General features: G+C 44.0%; 1 protein-coding gene and 1 long non-coding RNA gene across 7 annotated transcripts; one reads left to right on the forward strand and one right to left on the reverse strand.

Moving 5' to 3' along the window:
* The first annotated feature begins 722 nt into the window (after nucleotides 1-722).
* On the forward strand, nucleotides 723-6476 carry LOC119295368. Of its 6 annotated transcripts, none has more exons than XR_005143952.1 (9): nucleotides 723-1276; nucleotides 1464-1547; nucleotides 1626-1768; nucleotides 2023-2146; nucleotides 2253-2410; nucleotides 3423-3502; nucleotides 4805-4936; nucleotides 5124-5604; nucleotides 6094-6476. It is a non-coding gene; the product is annotated as an uncharacterized LOC119295368 (long non-coding RNA). The 6 variants fall into 6 exon arrangements; XR_005143954.1 differs by having other exon boundaries at nucleotides 1626-1687; XR_005143951.1 differs by having other exon boundaries at nucleotides 1626-2146.
* Nucleotides 6477-12331: 5855 nt separating this feature from the next.
* On the reverse strand, nucleotides 12332-16130 carry LOC119295369 (multiple organellar RNA editing factor 1, mitochondrial-like). The gene is made up of 5 exons (XM_037573783.1): nucleotides 15693-16130; nucleotides 14222-14319; nucleotides 14065-14130; nucleotides 13218-13978; nucleotides 12332-12655 (listed from the first exon to the last, which is right to left on the reverse strand). Exons 1-5 carry the CDS (start codon nucleotides 16055-16057, stop codon nucleotides 12644-12646), a joined length of 1302 nt encoding a protein of 433 aa, XP_037429680.1. The 5' UTR covers nucleotides 16058-16130; the 3' UTR covers nucleotides 12332-12643.
* Between the last annotated feature and the right edge of the window lie 3010 nt (nucleotides 16131-19140).

Here is a 19140-nt window from a genome sequence, read left to right on the forward strand (position 1 = left end):
TGCACGAGGACGAGACAGTGATGGATTTACAGTTTTCTCGCGGGGACAGGTTTGGGCAACAAAAACCCAACGGGTTTCGTCCCTGTTGCCATCTTGAGAAACCGCTACTTTTGTGAAACATTGTAATATTGCACTGCACGAATTTCTTTAGCCCGTTTTAGCTCCGAAACTAGAGTAATAGCCTACTCTCAAGCATTGACGTGAAAAAAATGCCATAGAAGCATTGGCTAGTCTTTTTTTCCTCGGACACTCCTGGGAAACGCTTCCTAGCATACGTCTGGCATGATCAATTCAACGTCGAACTTTGCAATTTTTTCCTTCTCAATGTTTACTACTATGTTACGTTGAAGAAAATCTACACCGTTTTTTTTCGAAGACGCGTCTTCATAAGGTTCATTGCGGAAAAAGCTCGCTCTGTAGTTGCAATTGACACCGGGAGAGTGATGACCAATCGCAATAATCTATTAACAATTGGATACACATAAGATTTACATGTTTTATGTAATTAAGGACAGTAAAACTGCACCTAATCCCTGCCCTCTCAAGCCTTAACATCCTGGCCCATCCGATTTCGTCTTTAAACGTTTTTTGGCCGTCCGATCAAACTGTAAGCCTGATACATTGAGCAACTGGACCGACTGTCCTATGCGCAGCTGCTCCCGTGACCAAATCGGAGGCCTGTGGTTAATCGGGCCCTCAGCCTTGCGTGAAGCCCACTTTGGTCTTGCAGAAAAAACTAGCGAGCGAGCAACCGTCGTTTGTTCCTCACGCTGCCCCCTCCTCTCCCCGCCGCCGCCGCCCACGATGGAATTTCCTCCCTCGTCGCTTCCCCGCACGGCCGCACGCCACCGTCGCCGCCTACGCCTCCGGATCCCTCGCCCGCCTCGCGGCCACTCACGCCAACATCCTCGCCCCGGACGACTCCCTATTGTTGCTCATCGCGCCCCTCTCCGTCACCCCGTCTCCCCGCTTAGCCTCATGCCTCGTCAAGGCCGTAGCCACGCTCGTTTCCTGCGTCCTCCGCTCCGGCCCCGCCGGTTCGCGCTAAGCCCCCAACAACCACCCTTCCGTCCAGGCTCTCGCGTCGGGCGCTGACGGGGCACGCTCGGAGCTGTCACGGCAGGCGGCCAGGATGGTCGCCGAGGGGTTGGACGGCGTGGTGCTGTTCCCGAGGCTGTTTGTGATGTTTGTCGTGCTGAGGAAGGGGACGCCGCGTTCGCAAGGGATTTGATTGCTCGGCGAGATCTTGCTGCATTTCGACCGCGGGGATGGGGAGGTATGTGTTTTGTTCTTCTTCTTTTTTGATCAAAGTGTTTTGTTCTTATTCCCTCATTGATGGTAGTATTCAGTGGTAGTATTCAGTTTTCTGGGGATTGCACTTGTTGGCAATGTTGTGAGGAATCTAGGGCACATACACAACATCTCAGTCATATTTAATTTGCCTCCATTTTTTGCACCTGCAGGATAATGAAACAACTTCATCTGAAGCTTTATATAACTCACCTAAGCTTCTACATGGTGTGTTTGACCAGTTACTCGATGATCTGGTAAGCTAATACTAGGCCGCAGTAAATTCCTTGATATATCTGCGCCAACTGAGTGTATCTTGATGTCATTTGCCGCAGCTCAACACTAGGTGTCGTAATATATAATTCAGCACAAACAGGGTCTTGAGGTTAATAACTGTGTAAGCATATAAGATCATCTATTTCTGGAGTTAATTTGTGTTTTCAGGATATCGGCTTGGATGGTGACTATATCCTACTTGGTACTTCTACTCATACATAAATTCAGATATGCTCAATTGTCACCATCTATTCAGTTGCATACTTGAATGAGGGTTCTTGAGGTTCTCATGTGATATACTGGAGCATCATAAAGTCGTGTATTATCTTGTTGAAAAGAAGATGTTTTCTTAGCTACAATGGAGATCCTGATACTAATGAAAATGCATTCAATGTTAGTCATATCTGGTCTGATTGCTCAACCTATGATTCATTCCATGCATGTCTTGGTGTATAGTTGTCCTCTTCACACAAATAGTTCCTGGAGGTTAATGATCACGACATTGGAAGTCCAGTGTCTGCTTCTACATGTGCTACTTGTTCAATGTCTATAAGAAGATACTGCGATCTGCACTTCTGTAGTAAGTTCATCTATCTCTTTTGCTTAAAATAAGTACTGATGAAATTATGATATCTTGAAAACTAAAAGATGGGATGTGCTTGTTATTCTTTGACATGCTATTTCAGAACAACACAACCTCTGGCCCTATTATTGATAACATAGGTAGGCTGGGGATGATACATGCGGTTGCATGTCAGAGTCATGTTACGAAGTCCAGTGTCTGCTTTTGCATGTGCTCCATGTTCCATGTCTATAGGAACAGGCCGCGATCTGCACTTATGTAGTAAGTTCATCTATCTACCCTTTTGCTTAAAGTAACTACTGGTGAAATTATGGTATCTTGAAAACTAAAAGATAGGAAGTGTTTGTTACTCTTGACATGCTATTTCTGAACAACACAACCCGTGGCCCTATTATTGGTAGCATAGGCAGGCTAGGAATGATACATATGCTTGCATGTCAGAGTCATGTTACTGGGAGCATCCCAAGTTACAAACATTGAACAACATTGCTAGCGGACCAAATAGAGTTTAGCCCCAAAGTAAGCGGGCACGGATTAATGAACCACTTTGTTATATTCAATTCAATTAGGTGGGCATGGATTAATGAACCACTTTGTTAAAAGCATTTTTGTTTCTTATCATACACTTGTCGTTTGTTTCCTTGGTGTTCCTGTTGTTTCTTGTCATACAAAATATGAGATGAGTTCTTCCGTGAATATTATGTGCGAAATTGTTGTTTTTTTCAACATTCTTGAAAAAGTTATTCTTGCAAAATTCTTGTTCTTTTAACATTCTTGGAAAGAAAAATCCGTGTCGCATGCAAGAGAAAATAACACGGCTTGTATCAAATTGAGCAAACCATTTCGTGCCCCTGCTGCATGTTATATGCTCAACATAAATATATACCTTGCAAAGAAATTAGGTGTATAGTTTAACCTCGCTGCTTTATTTTGACTCCTTTTGGGTCTCTGCATTATTTGGGATATTCTGGTTTTGTCGTTGTTACTAACAAATCAATAAAATTATGGGTGTACGGTCCTTGTTTTATTTTATTATCAAATCAAGAAAATCTGCTTCTGATTTAGACTTGGTTTGTTTTCTCTCCTAAATGGATGCTTGTAATGAGCTAGGTTATATGGATCTATTACTGTGAATTGCGTTATTGCTTGTGAATTTGATGATTGGTTGGGACTGGACACTATATATGGATGTGGTAGTGTACATATATTGGAAAATAGTACTATATTACCACGGCTCACTATTATTATTTTTTTCCTTGCCAATTTGATGCAGGGCTGTCAGTGTAGGGATTGGCGATTGGTTCTGCTTGATTGGCTATATAGAGTTGTCGATGTGCAATGGGTAACTGCCAGGTTAGTATCCATATCGGAATGAAATTGTCATGCAGATCTGCATGTTTACCTTAACAGATTGATGTCAAGAAGAACTAGAGCATAGTATCAATTTCCTATTTTCAGATTAGATTATAGGAATGTTTATGACTCAGATTGTGTCTCCTACGGCAGGCATATATATAAATCTTATCTATACTGACGCAATGCAATTGCAAAGACATACCAGAAGAAAGCAAAGCATGGTAGATGAAATGATATATAGTACTCCCTCCATTCTCCAATGAAAAAGGATATTGGGTTTTTCCCTCCCGCTTGGGCCGTTCCTGGGCCGATTGTCCTTGGGCCGCTACTCCTGCAGCTGAATCGGATGCCTGTCATTCATTTGCGCGGGTTGACGTCGGATCATTGACGAACGGTTGTGATTCTGCTCGGTGTCCACGTCCTACCACCCAGGCACCCACTCCCCTCCGCTCATACGCCCCGCTCCGCTTCCCCCGTCCTCTCGTCTCCGCCTAGGGAGAGATCTAGCTAGGTCAGAGAGAAAGATAGAGAAAGAAAGGTGATTGATGGCGGCGGCGGCGACGGCGACGGCAGGCATGGTCTGATTACTCGATGTGTGCATCAACCAAATCGGGTCTCTCCCTGATCTTGTCCTAGCGCCGCTGCTGCTGCCATGGGGAGAAAGATGGAGGGAGGGAGAGCTGGATGGTATGGAACGGAGATGGAGCATGCTCCACACACTGCCTCTGCCTTTTGCCACCGGCCGCTCCTACGAGAAGAGGATAGCCGGCCGCCGGTTCTTCGCCGTCGCCTCGCGCCGCCTATCCCCGCCCCACAGTGACTCTGTGCCGTTCCTACCGCCTTGCCTCAGACGTCTTGGAAGCTGCTGCCACCGCCTACTGTCGGCCCGCAGGGACGCTGCCCCCATCGTTTTTCCCTCTCAGGCCCGACGCCGTCTCCCCAATCTGTACAGTTAGGGGACGCGCAAGCACCTTCAATCAGGAGGACGCCACGCCAGAGGTCTTCCATCCCAGCTCTGTTTTGTTCATGGCTTTTTTCAATGAACGTGCTGCTTCAAATTTTGTTCGGGTACTCCCCAAATTGATGTGACCAAGATTAGGTCCTGGATCACCGTTTTAGATTCTGAAGTTCATTGACATTAACCGGTTGTTCCGAACTTCATTTGTACTTTCTCAACAATGCACATCTTTACTGTCAACTTTATAGCTTTGAATGGTGTTGTCAATAATTTTACAAGCAGTCCTTAATTTTAAGACGATATAGTCATTTCTATTCTTATGATAAGCATTTCTTACCTAGGCCGACCATCGCCGTGCCAGCTCCTGGCCAGTTTGCACTAGCACCAATAGGACTCCATCGACCTGGGATGTAACCCGCCCAGAAGTCAGATGGTGGAGAATAATCTGCTCATGGCCCATGGATGCACTACAGGTATTGGGTCTAAACTACCTGGAAGTGAGATGCATCTGGATTATATCTGATTTTCGTGAAATATAAATCAGAACTGATTTATTCACTCTTTTGTAAGCACCTATTTTTAGATGACACATTTGATGGTTCTGGTATTACGTTTTATGTGGTTTGATTTTATCAACCTAATTCAGTATTTCTTTTGTAGATTGTTTACTAAAGAAAATTGTTTTAGGCGAAGAGTCGAAGACCTGAAGATAAATGTTGCTAATCAAGACGATGACCTGCACAACTCCTGGGAAACACGACCAACGCTGTGTGCCTGCACGATTGATGATCACAGATATGTTTACTTTGCTCAAAGATCGTATAGCAGTGTATTGCTTCATGCATGCACTTTTTATCATCCATTTTTATTATTCAATTCTCTATATGGTCATCATAGATGCTATTACAGGGATGTATCAGTATTTTTCATGCGTTGTTGTAAATATAACTACCTTTGCACTGATACATATGTGTTCTTTTCTTTTAACTATCTCTTTTCAGGCTTGGAAGAAAATTAATTTAGATTGGCCATTGGATTCCTACACCAGTCGTAATTGGATAAATCATGTATGACGCCATGCTTGCGCCCTTATTCCTGGAGTATATGCAGTTGTATTCTTGGTCGTGTGTTGCTCATTCATGTGAGTCCATTTCTCTTTTTTGATTCACATTTGTTGGCACGAATTTCCCGTCCATTTGGTCCTATCATTGGCAACAATTTAAACCTGTAAACCAGGGAAAGATATGCCCATCATCAGTGCACTTTTTATTCAGTTTGATGATAAATGAGTGGTCAATTCTCCCATTAAATTTGTTTTCTGTTTTATGCATAGATGCAGTTGCGACAGTTACCTGCATCAGCTATTTTTTCTTTTGCAGTTGGTGCTTCCATCCACACGGGTTAAACAATTAAGCTGACTTAATTTGTGGCCTAATATGTTTCTTTTGAATTTCGATACACAATTATGTATAATGGTTTATTGTGCTCCCATACAGGCTCATAACTATAGTTGCATCAGAAAATTATTGCAACTAAAATTTTGTTTTCTATTCTTTCAGCAGTGCATGCTAATCTAGAATTATTATCAATGTATGTATGCAAAGAGTATTAAATTGTTAACTCCAAATAGGCAAAACTTCCGAAATAACTTGAAGGATTTGGACTTGGAAGTAGTAGCAGTGAAGTGTTGAATATATTTTTGTTCTTTGATGTTGGAAGGAGGGTCATAGCTGGGATGATAGCTTTTGCTGCTGGAAAGAGCGGTTGCTGCTGGATGAACTATGTTACTTTGCAATTTTTTACACATGTGTCTTCATTTATCCTTCATTTTTTAATAGATAATAGCTGGCTATCAATTGTTGTTATCCAAGAGCATGGTTACCAAGAATCCATTACTATACTGATATAGAAATTGAGTCCTCTGAAAGAAAGATATTCTATGATGTTCAGATTTTCCATTGTGTACTTATGACCTATTAACGTGCTGCAATATATACACACTGGGTTTTGTTAGTTTAGCTGGTAAGTATGAATCAACGGCCATTATTTCCTTTCTTGGTTATGGATGAATTTGGATTCTTTGTAGCACTACTCTTTAGTTTTTAACGCAGTGCTCAGAAAACACAAGAGCAATAAGCCAACTTTAGTAATATAATTTAGCTGTAATTTCTACATGGTAGATGGTGTGAGTTTCATAACAAGTGCAGTTCCACCTAAGTGTTCGTTGGTACCTGCGTGATGCATGCCATGTCAAATTATATAATATGTTGTATGTATTTCCTCCTACATTTAATGTTCTACAGCTAGATCAGCTATATGATATAAGACGTGTTTTGTTTGAGAAAGGGATTTCTTTAGCTTAATATGCCATCATAATAGTGTCTCAACCAGGGAGCTGGGTACATAGTGCACAGTAACCCCTCTATTGTAAATATATTCTTGTTATTCTTCGCGTAAAATGTCAAACACGAATGCAACTTTCATGTCAAAGAAACCATGGTTCTAAAGAGATTCATTGCTTTAGAAAAACTTTCTCTTGTGCCCAGCTTTGAATATATTTAGTCTTACTGATGCAGTTCATACTGATGTTGGCCATTAACAAATTTGCATCGGTCTCACATTTAACATCAACGATTTGGCGCAAACTCAAACTAGCATCAAGCTCATTAGACCCAAGAAAATGACGCTATCCTACACCATATATTAAATTTAATGTTCATATTTCGTGTTGCCACATGATTACACAAATTTCTATAATTATATTGCAAAAATAGACGGGCGCAGCAACGCGTGCCATCATAGTCTAGTCCAATTATCAAATCAGCAAGTGATGACAAAGATTTCAGTTCCGGATGGTTGTGAACATCTAATCAACGATAAAACGGTCATTAGCTCAATCAGCTGCTGATTTATCGCACATTGAACACATTTGCTTTGTAGTGGTGAAGCACCGTGATGTTATCATGTTTATTTTGAGACTTGGTCACAGCAACATACCTACAAATTACAATTACGATATATGTGTTAGGATAAAGCAATTGTGAATAATATTATTGTTTTATATAGAGGAAAAGGGACATACTTGCAATTCATATCAGGATCTCAACTTTGTTCTTCATACAAAAGGACTTAACATCCTCTATGAGAGGTTCCCGACCTTCTTCTCTTAGATCAGCGAAAAACGAGCATGATTGTCATCGTTTGATCTTGCGTCACAACTAAAACTAAATTGCCAGCAAACGACGACCGTTTGCCGCCTGTAAGAATAAAGAATTGAATTAAAGGGCTAACATGTATCCATGGGCTTCGGATTATCAGTCTGGAGTTCGCCACCAACAGTATAACCAGCCCTAAAATATCACTTCAATCCTCCAAGCCTCTTATCCACTCCCGTTCGCTCGTGGCGGGGGAGTAGTCAAAATAGAAAAAACTCACATTGAGTTTGGGGATAATCAGGTTCGAATCGATGACTTCCACCACATCAAGGTAGCACTCTACCACTGAGTTATATCCCTTTCCCATCTTATCAAGAAAGAGAATTAACGAATCATAAGGCAAAAATGCGAGAAACTCAAGGCCGCTCTTTCCCCGGGTTTTTTTTCCGCAAAGGGAATGTCAGCCAGATAGCACTACCAAAAAAATACGCTATGGATCATAAAGTGGTACGGCATGCATCTACAGCCGGACTTGCCAAATCCGGCACCCTATGCGCGCCCGGACGCGCCCGCGGACAGTGACCGGGCACTCCCTAAATCCGCACGTCCACAACCACATATCTTATATCTGGCACTCTATATCCATACAAAATCATGCAACATAATACGTAGATCACCAAACGGGCAAAATCGACAGGAAACAAACTCTAAACAGATAGCAAACGGGCATACATTCACATATAAACATCACCAAAAGACCGGTCATAGTTCACACGGTTCGAACTGTCCAACAAATGCTAACTAGATACTAAGAGGTAGATACTACGAGCTAGATATGAGAGGGCAGAGCTTCACCACTTCCTCACCGGCCCTTTCCCCTTCCGATCGCCGGCGATGCTTTAGGCGTCCGCGGCATGAGGTGGGTCGATGTCGGAGCCGTCGGAGGAGGAATCAAAGACGACGATGTAGCCCTTCAAGCGCCGGACGATGCGGTCCTGTTTGCGCTTGAGCTTGGCCACCCTCGCCGCCTACCGCTCGGACTCCTCAGTGTTGAGCCGGAGCTGCTCGGCATTGATGCTTCGGAGCTGCCAGGCGTCCATCTACGTCGTGTAAGTGATCGACGGTACACCCACTGAAGGAGACACTCATCCTCGTAGGGCACCGGCATCACGCGGCGGCGGCAGGTAGACTGCGCAGCCGCGTCAGACGCGGCCCTCATCTCCCTTGCCCTCTGACTCTCGCGGGGGGGGGGGGGCGTGCCTTTGATTCCGGAGTCCGCATATGCGGTGTCGGTGGAGCGGGCACTAGAATCCACCGCTGCCTGTGCGGAGCAACAACCGAAGGTGGAGGGGGCCGTTTGGTGGGCCGCGCCGATTGAGCTACCCATGCAGATCCGCACGCGAGGAGGGAAGGGTCGGCGCCGGCATCAGCGCTGTCGCGACGGGTGACAGACGGCGACACACCTGAACCGGAGTTGCCGCCCGTATCATTTCTTGAGCGCTCCAGCGCGATACGGAGCGCCAGCTCGTCCTCATCTCCTGAGCCGCCGTCGGAGCGGCTGTCGGTGCTGGACATGGTCGCAGGAGTTCGGGATTGGACAGATTGAAGAAAAAGGAACGGAGCGGAGCGAAGTAAAGTGAGCCTAGGATTTGCTTCAGAGCTGGGCCGGACGAACGTGGCGGACGCGCCCCGGGCCTCCTCATATTTGTCCTAGATTTCGGCTGGATATGAGGGGTATTGGCCAGCCCGGACGTTTGAGACCGGTTTGAAGCCCGGTTAGGTCGTATTTTCATGGCCGGTTAGTGACCGGTCCGTCCGCCCGGTCGTTTGAGCGGAGTTTGGGGTGGCCCGGCTATATATGTTCTTATAAAGTAGAAAGATCTAGATCGATAATTCATCCTGGAGCCGGGGCTCAGCTGCTCCCTGTCAGGAAAAAAATTCAAAAAAAATACTAGAAAAATTCAAAAAAATCCATTTTTTTGTGATAGATAAATAGATGCGTGAGGCCCGCTGCAAAAATCAATCATTTGGACATTTGAGCAAGTCTCGGCAAAAAAGACAAATCGGGTTAAAACAGTTCATGAATAGTAAACTTTTTTAGAAACCCCGGTTTAGTCTTTTTTACACAGACTTGCTCAAATGTCCAAACGAGTTGATCTTTGCAGCGAACCTCACGCATCTAATTATCTATCACATAAAAAAAAGTTTGGAATTTTTTGATTTTTTTATTTGTTTTGATTTTTTTCGTGAGGGGGGTGCAGATGAGTCTAGGTGCAGATTAGCCGCGTCCGATCTAGATTCTTGTTTGTTTCTACGTCGCCTGTAAACAAAATTTTATTTCGCAGCATGGAACATGACACTTGGACAGATGGAGACGAAACCCTCTGTGCAACGTGCTCACGGCGAGGGCACACGTCAGGATGCGGCCACGTCCATGTGTGATGTAGTTCATGGCACACGTGTGGCCATGCACACCGCCGCACAAACTCCTCGTGTCCGCTCGGTCTGGCAGAAGGAAGCTTGCAATTCTTGGATCCGGTGACCGCTGTCGCACGGCCTATACCTGGCAAACCCTGCATGCACCTGGTGGCAGCAGAACATCAGAAATAAGCAGGGAAATTGTCTTCATCTACCTGGGACCTGGGACCTGGGACTTGGCCACAGCAGTAATCTTGGTACTGTGCATTGCTCCGCTTCTAATTCTAAGAAGAAAAGAGCAAGCGAAACAAGGGAGATTCAGTTGATGGTGGAACATTTCCGGAGCTGAAGACGGTGCATTCTCTCCCCTGATCACACAATGATGATCTGAATTCTGAATCCGAGAGTTGCCCACCTGAAGAAACAGCATTCGATTCTCACCTAAAGAAAGAAGAATTCAGAAGGTGGGATCAGGACGCGTAGACGGTTATCACACTGCCAAACTGAACTCGATCTGCAAAGGAGATCGAAGCCAGTGGCTTCAGAGAGATTTTTCTTTGTTTCTTGAAGAGGGATGGCCTGGCATGGTGGATGAGAGCCACTCTGGCTAGCCAAGAAGACCCACCCATGCAACCACACAAACTGCATCCATCACAGGGGCTTCCCAGCCGATGGTGAGATGGATCAGTTAGCAGAGGCATTGCATAGGCAAGTCATTCTTGGCTACCGGATGAAAGGAGGCTCTCCATCTCCATGCAAGGCTTTACCTCTTCTTCTTCTTCTTCTTCTTCACACTTGATATACAATTCCTTGTCTGATATATGTATGATGATGGGTCTCCTTGGGGCTCTGTGTGTGGCATACATCCCTGCTGGCTCACACCAGCTGGTATTTATAGTGTGGACATTGGAGGGGGTCGGGACAGGTGGTGCTTGTCACATTTAAGCTGAGTCACGCAATTGGCATCATTCCAAATTTTATTTGTAGCCAAGTGAAATTAATTCTATTTAAGTGATGATTTTGGATTATCGGAACTCCACGCGAGGCCTTTATTTTCACGCGAGTGATGGATGTCCACCATATATTATGTTCAAAACATTACCAAGCATAAGAATTACATTGAGTTGTCTGGACCACCGAACGACCACTACCATCGCAAAAACGAGCCACCGACGCGCCTCTGCCACTGCTCTCCTGTTAGAGTTGGCTCTGACCTTATCGATGGCCGTCAGGAAGTTTCCGTGCACACGCCCCTAGGGACCAACATCCTTGAGCCGCAATCGTTGTTGTCGAACCCTTTAATCCATCGTAAATAATCCATCAGAAGTGCCTGACAACAGATCTCATCGACGCATACTCATCGTCGCGTACATACGACGAGAAACCCTAATCTCGCTACCACAAGGAGATGACAGGAATCTACATCGGAGCTCCGTCGAGCCTGTCCTTCCGGACAGACTCGAGGAGGATCAGATTTAGAAGACCAACTCGAAGATGAAGCATCGTCATCAGTTCAAATGTCACCCCTGCGAGGATTAAAAAACCCTGACCTAATCTGATACCTGAAGCCGTGTAACCGGGATTTCCCTTCCGCCACCTGTCACCGAGGTGGCAGACATAGGGGAGGCGAATGAACGAGCTGGCCGACGGAACCTGGAGGGTATGAGGTCTTCACCCTAGTTGCCCGTTGAGGGGAAGGAGTTTCGCTGGTTAAGTTCCTCCTGGCAGAACTAGCCCACCATGTTAAAGTTGTTTGCATTTTCCAAGATTTATTGTAGGCTCTTAGGCAATGTTCATTAGATGGAAAATGGCGTTCTCATCGACTATAAGGTATTTGTGGTGACTTCATCAATCTCAATCTTTATCCGCTCGGTATCTTGGATGTGCTCATATGGATAGGTCAGTCTTTTCGGTGTGCTCATATGGATAGGAAGTGCATGGGTGCGTCCATAGGTATGCTGGTAAAGAAACTGCACTTTTCATTATGTCCTGTATCACAAATACTATTCCATTGAAAAGTAGATTTTATTCTGTAGATCTTGAAAGTTGACCCCCAAAAATCTTTTTAGATCTCATCCGAAGGGATTGAGATGCCCAATGCTAAGATCGACCAAACCATCTAAACGGCACCTCTCAGAACAGGAAAAGTCTAGCGAATGTCAATGAGCATCCAAGAGTAACAATCACAGCTAGTATATGCTTGACACTGCATGGTACCTACGATCGTTTCCCAACACAGGTATGATAAAGGAATATTGCAATTTTAGGCATCAACTTGTATGTATAGTGCAAATGTAAGGGCCATCAGAAGCAACAATTCTACTGCTTGTAGCGTAAGTTGGAAGAATACATCACAAATTCTATGACAAATAAAACACGAAACATTCATCAAAAGCACGGACCACTCCAGACTCCACAAGCCTTTCCAAACGTCAAATCTATGGCTACAAGAGATAGTAACGCACATCAATAATAAGTCTGATGCGAATGCAGGCAACAAGACACAATAAAGTAGTTCAGCTGTTTATTTTACAGGTGGAAATTTCTACATTTCAAGTAGAGGAACTAATGCCTTGTTCTTAAGTGAAGCTACTTCTCATCAGGTCCTTACTGCCTACCCTGCACGACACCAAAATGAAGAATCATCAGTGATAAGAAAAGATTAACGGTATAAGCAAAACTGCAGACACAATTTATCATAGGCATATTCCTCAGGGTTGATGTATGCGCCAGGATTTCCTAATACAAAATTTAATAGTACCCCGTATATGCTTGCATTTACATTTAAGGACCTAGCAGGTTCGTTGCTCTAGTGTTTTACCAAACAGATGGGCATGAGAATTTAAGGCCAAAAATTTAGTCCACTTCCGAGACATGTTGAAACTACAAATCTAACGGTGAACATACAAACTTCAAACCATCAGTAGGCAAGAGCTACAGGCATGATAAAGTTATATTCATAGGTGCTTCAATGTACAGCTTTATGGACAAATTGTGCAAATTTAAGCTTTATGGACAGAAGAAATCAATATTGGTCATCTTCAATCAAATACTCCCTCCATAAAGAAATATAAGAGCGTTTGGATTGTTACTTCAGTGATCTAAACGCTCTTATATTTCTTTACAGAGGGAGTACTTGTCTATAGTGCCAGTAAAAGTCATATGACAAAGGCTTTCATACCTGCCAGTTCCCTTGTTGTCCTTCACCTGGGCTAGGATACTGACCAGAAACCCCTTGCAAGTTATCTCCTCCATATGCAGGCGCTGCACCCTGTCTGTTGTCTCCACCATAACCAGGAGCCCCTTGGTTACCTCCAGGATATCTCGACCCAGACGGTTGCCCATAAGCTGGAGGTTCAGATGGCTTCCCATAGGATCCAGGAGCAGGCGGTTGACCGTAATTTCCAGGTGCAGGCGGTTGACCGTAATTTCCAGGTGCAGGCGGTTGACCATAATTTCCAGGTGCAGGTGGTTGACCATAATTTCCAGGTGCAGGCGGTTGACCATAATTTCCAGGTGCTGAAGGGCCACCAGGCCTGAGATCTCCTTCCTGTCCTTGCGAGAAACTCCTGCGCTCTTGTGGATCTTGGAAACCTTGACCGGCTTCATTTACACGCCCTTGGTACCCACCAGGCGCATTGTAACCTGGACGGTCGGCGGAATCATTCCTCCCATAACCTCTACCATCTTGTCCAGCTTGTGTGTAATTCTGCTGTGGAGCGTAGCCTCTTACGTCTTGCTGTGGGCGGGACCCTTGGAAGTTTCCTTGTGGTGACCTGTTCTGGTAATTTCCGTGAGGTGGACTGTTCTGGTAATTACCTTGCGGTGGAGGACTGTTTTCGTAATTTCCACGATAGTTGCGGTTTCTATCATTCCTTGACAGTTTGCTATACTGAACAGGTGGTGGTCTTGGAGTTATGACACCATTCTCGTATTTGTCTCCTGTTGAAACCAATTCACACATACAGATAAGATCAGGGGCATATGAACTTACTAAACAGTACTTGATGAACAAGAATACAACAAACCTCCATACTCCTTTGTCTCTGGGTATAAATATGAATCAGGCAAGATAAAAACAACTCCAGGCAATCCTGATCAAAATGTAAAAAAAGAAGGTATTTAAATTTATAGAATAACAAACGTTCCAAACAGAATATAAGTCTAGATATCACATCATCTCACCGCGAAACTTTTCTGACATTTCCTCAGTCATTACAGCTTGAAAACCAACATATGTTGTTGTACTAAGAGCATACATCCTCTTCTTAGCCTCCTCATAACTACAAGAAGCTAAGAGCTCAGCTAAATGTTGCAAATTATATTACATTGCTTACACATCAGTCAGAAGAAACATTAGCATCATAAATAAGGGCATGCCTTCACTAGATAATTTCAGAGACATCAATTTGATAAGCAACAGCTTTACAAATTCTAGGCAAGAGCAAGAACAACGACTTAACCTTTTAAGAGCGGAAACAGAACCATCAAATATAGGGAACCATTCGCTAGCAGTATTCATTGGTGTAGAAACAGACCATTCGCTAACAGTGACCATCAAAATCAATGAATAAGAACATACTGCAGTAACTATGACAGATGAGGGATCCTTGAACTGAAAAGTACCTTCAAAATACTAGATGTAGATCTCATAATGACTTAAGTTATATATTACCATAACATTATGAAAAATATTACCATTGCAATTCTCCAAAATCAAATTATTCTATATATCCCTTTATAACCAGTTAACTACTATTCTAATTTCATACAGAAGAAAGCAACAACGCTGACAGCGCAAAACGACAAAGTACATATTAGTTTTGACGTCAATCTCGAGATGCTACTTCTGATATTTCTGCCTAGTGGCACACGTCTAGTTTAGTGGAGAGCCCTAACTAAAAAAGGCAGGATTAAATGTATGGTTGGATTATGGAAAATGCATGTCTTTACAGTCAGGAAATAATAAATAGCAGTGGATTTAAAATATCTTGAATACTTCAAATCACCACACATACAAAAATGCTCCAGACAGAATAATGTTACTTGACATAAGTGTGTCAAACTACTCCCTCCGTTCCATAATTCTTGTTTATTGAAGTCAAAAAATGTTGATGGCGCACACAAAAATTGCATCACTCACGACTAAACCACTAGAGCTATCGAGCATAGAAAATTTTCAAACGTTTTAGTCGCCATAAGTAGAACAAGGCACATTATCGCAAGAATCAAACTTTGTTGACATAATTCAGATCCATAGCCACCAAAATAAACATGACAGCCACCCTCAAAGCTATCACCCACTCACTTGAAAAAGCAACAAGCAGCTCAATGATTGCAGCAATTGCAACTACAGATTAGTATTGTAAACCTTTGTTAATAAAAAATTAATATGGAACGACAATCAAACTAACAGCACACCATATATCAGAACCAAATGAATACCACACATCCGCAGCGTTCAATCACGAGAAATCAAAGCGATCAGACTCACCCTTCTGAGATTGATTCGACACGAGACAAGTCCGATTCCTAACCGATTCACACATTTCTGATGAGAAACGAAATAAGACTAATTCGACACGAGGAAAAGTCCAATTCCTGATCGATTCACAGATTTCTGACGAGAAACGAAATAAGGGGGACTTCGTTATACCTTCCGACGACCTTGGCGAGGGTCTGCAGGTAGGTCTCGATCATCTCCTCGCGGGAGGGCTTGGGGTCGGGGAACTCCATGGTGATGAGCCAGTGGTTGTAGTCGCACCCCTCGAAGAGGATCTCGTCGGGGTCGATTTTGGCGTCGTCCGCCCCACCGCCGTAGTTACCCCGTGCCGCTGTCGCCGCCGTCGACCGGAAGCCGGCGGCGCCCCCGGGGAGGAACGGGCGCGGCAGCGGCGCGACGAAAGGGGCGAGGAGGGGGGCCCGATGGGGGGGTGCCGCGGCGGAGGCAGTCGGACGGAGGAGGGATGCGGAGGTGGAGGCGGCGGCGAGGGCCCGACGGAGGCGGAGCGCGAGGGCCATGGCGGGCTAGGGTTTTCGTGGGGGCCGCCGCGGATGGAGGCTTCTGGGGTTTAAGGGGGTTGTGTGAGATGGGAGCGGTATACGGAAATGAGCAGCAGGGGGACGCGGCATACGGGTGAACACGATCAACAAGGCCGCGTAGAGGGGCCTAGACGAATAAGAGAGAGCATCAGCAAAGTTGGGCCCAAAAAAATGTCTAACCAGTTTCGTTAAACGCTAAATTTTGTAATGACCCGGAAAAAAAAAAGCTCAACTTCCCCTCTCACCATGGGAAAGATGGCTTTCTGTAGAAATGCCATATCAGCACGCCGCCAGCGGAGTCTGCCGCCACACACGACGACCATCGTCGTCACATCACCCACCCACCCGCTTGCCGTCGTCGCCCATTGTTCGTCGTCGTCGCGCCACTGCTAAAAAAACACTTTCAAAGGAAGTATTTAGGGGACTTGCTAAAGCACCTCACGGAAACCTCCCATGAATTATATGGACACCCCGTAAAAGTAATTTTCGGAAAAGTTTCTTTTGAACTTGTTGAAGAGTCTCTAAGTGCTTACTCCCTCCCGGTTTACTAAACCCCTCATGTTTGGGATCAAATTCTGATTATCCATACAACAAACAGAATATAAAGTGCATGCTACAAAAAGATACTACTGGATTTGCATTTGAAACTGGTTCCTTGCAATATTTTTTTTGTGATACATATTTCTTAGTCTATTAATTAAATTTATAGTCAAAGTTGTTGGGATACGTTGCATAGAAAACAAAAAATATTCCTACTCACACGGAAGATATATCCATGGAGGTGCATAGCAACGAAGTGTAGTCGAACTTCTTCGCGCTCCAACCGATCAAGTATCGAACGTACGGCACTTCCGCGTTCTGCACACGTTCAACTCGGTGACCCCCCCCCCCGCTTTGGCCCATTAGGCCCATACACTTACCGCGGGTGTCCGGAACCCCTTCCGGTGACCCGGTGATTACCCAATGCATTCTGAAACTATTTCGGTGTCTGAATATCATCATCCTATATATCAATCTTTACATCTCGGCCATTTCGAGACTCCTCGTCATGTTCGTGATTTCATCCGGGACTCCGAACAGCATTCGGTCACCAAATCATATAACTCATATAACACTATATCGTCAATGAACATTAAGCGTGCGGACCCTACGGGTTCGAGAATTATGTAGACATGACCGAGACACCTCTCCGGTCAATTACTAATAGCGGAACTTAGATGCCCATATTGGCTCCTACATATTCTACGAAGATCTTTATCGGTCGAACCGTTATGACAACATACGTAATTCCCTTTGTCCATCGGTATGTTACTTGCCCGAGATTCGATCGTCGGTATCTTCATACCTAGTTCAATCTCGTTACCGGCAAGTCTCTTTACTCGTTCCATAATATATCACCTCGCGACTAACTCCTTAGTCATTTGCTTGCAAGCTTATGATGTGTATTACCAAGAGGGCCCAGAGATACCTTTCTGATACTCGGAGTGACAAATCTTAATCTCGATCTATGCCAACTCAATAAACACCTTCGGAGATACCTGTAGAGCATCTTTATGATCATCCAGTTACGTTGTGATGTTTGATTGCACACAAGGTATTCCTCCGGTATCCGAGAGTTGCATAACCTCGTAGTTGAAGGAATGTGTATTTGACATTAAGAAAGTAATAGCAATAAACTGAACGATCAATATGCTAAGCTAACGGATGGGTCTTGTCCATCACATCAAATCTTAATCACATCATTAGGAGAATGATGTGATTCCGTTATCAAATGACAACTCATGTCTATGGTTAGGAAACCTTAACCATCTTTGATCAATGAGCTAGTCTAGTAGAGGCTCACTAGGGACACGATATTTGTCTATGTATCCACACATGTATTTAAGTTTCCGGTCAATACAATTCTAGCATGAATAATAAACCATTATCGTGATTTATGAAATATAATAATAACCATTTTATTATTGCCTCTAGGGCATATTTCCATCAGTCTCCCACTTGCACTAGAGTCAATAATCTAGTTCACATCGCCATGTGATTAACACCCGTAGTTCACATTGCCATGTGACCAACACCCAAAGAGTTTACTAGAGTCAATAATCTAGTTCACATCGCCACGTAATTAACACCCAAAGAGTACTAAGGTGTGATCATGTTTTGCTTGTGAGAAAAGTTTAGTCAACGGGCCTGTCACATTCAGATTTGTATGTATTTTGCAAATTTCTATGCCTACAAAGCTCTGATGAACCACAAGTGTAGGGGATCTATCGTAGTCCTTTCGATAAGTAAGAGTGTCGAACTCAACGAGGAGCAGAAGGAAATGACAAGCAGTTTTCAGTAAGGTATTCTCTGCAAGTACTGAAATTATCGGTAACAGATAGTTTTGTGATAAGATAATTCGTAACGGGTAACAAGTAACAAAAGTAAACAAGGTGCAGCAAGGTGGCCCTATCCTTTTTGTAGCAAAGGACAAGCCTGGACAAACTCTTATATAGAGAAAAGCGCTCCCGAGGACACGTGGGAATTATCGTCAAGCAAGTTTTCATCACGCTCATATGATTCGCGTTCGTTACTTTGATAATTTGGTATGTGGGTGGACCGGTGCTTGGGTACTACCCTTTCTTGGACAAGCATCCCACTTATGATTAACCCCTGTTGCAAGCATCCGCAACTACAAAAGAAGTATTAAGGTAAACCTAACCATAGCATGAAACATATAGATCTAAATCAGCCCCTTACGAAGCAACTCATAAACTAGGGTTTAACCTTCTGTCACTCTAGCAACCCATCATCTACTTATTACTTCCCAATGCCTTCCTCTAGGCCCAAACAATGGTGAAGTGTGATGTAGTCGACGTTCACATAACACCACTAGAGGAGAGACAACATACATCTCATCCAAATATCGAACGACTACCAAATTCACATGACTACTTATAGCAAGACTTCTCCCATGTCCTCAGGAACAAACGTAACTACTCACAAATCATATTCATGTTCATAATCAGAGGGGTATTAATATGCATAAAGGATCTGAACATATGATCTTCCATTGAATAAAC

This window comes from Triticum dicoccoides, chromosome 4B, assembly GCF_002162155.2.
Source record: "Triticum dicoccoides isolate Atlit2015 ecotype Zavitan chromosome 4B, WEW_v2.0, whole genome shotgun sequence".
NCBI classification, from domain to species: Eukaryota; Viridiplantae; Streptophyta; class Magnoliopsida; order Poales; family Poaceae; genus Triticum; species Triticum dicoccoides.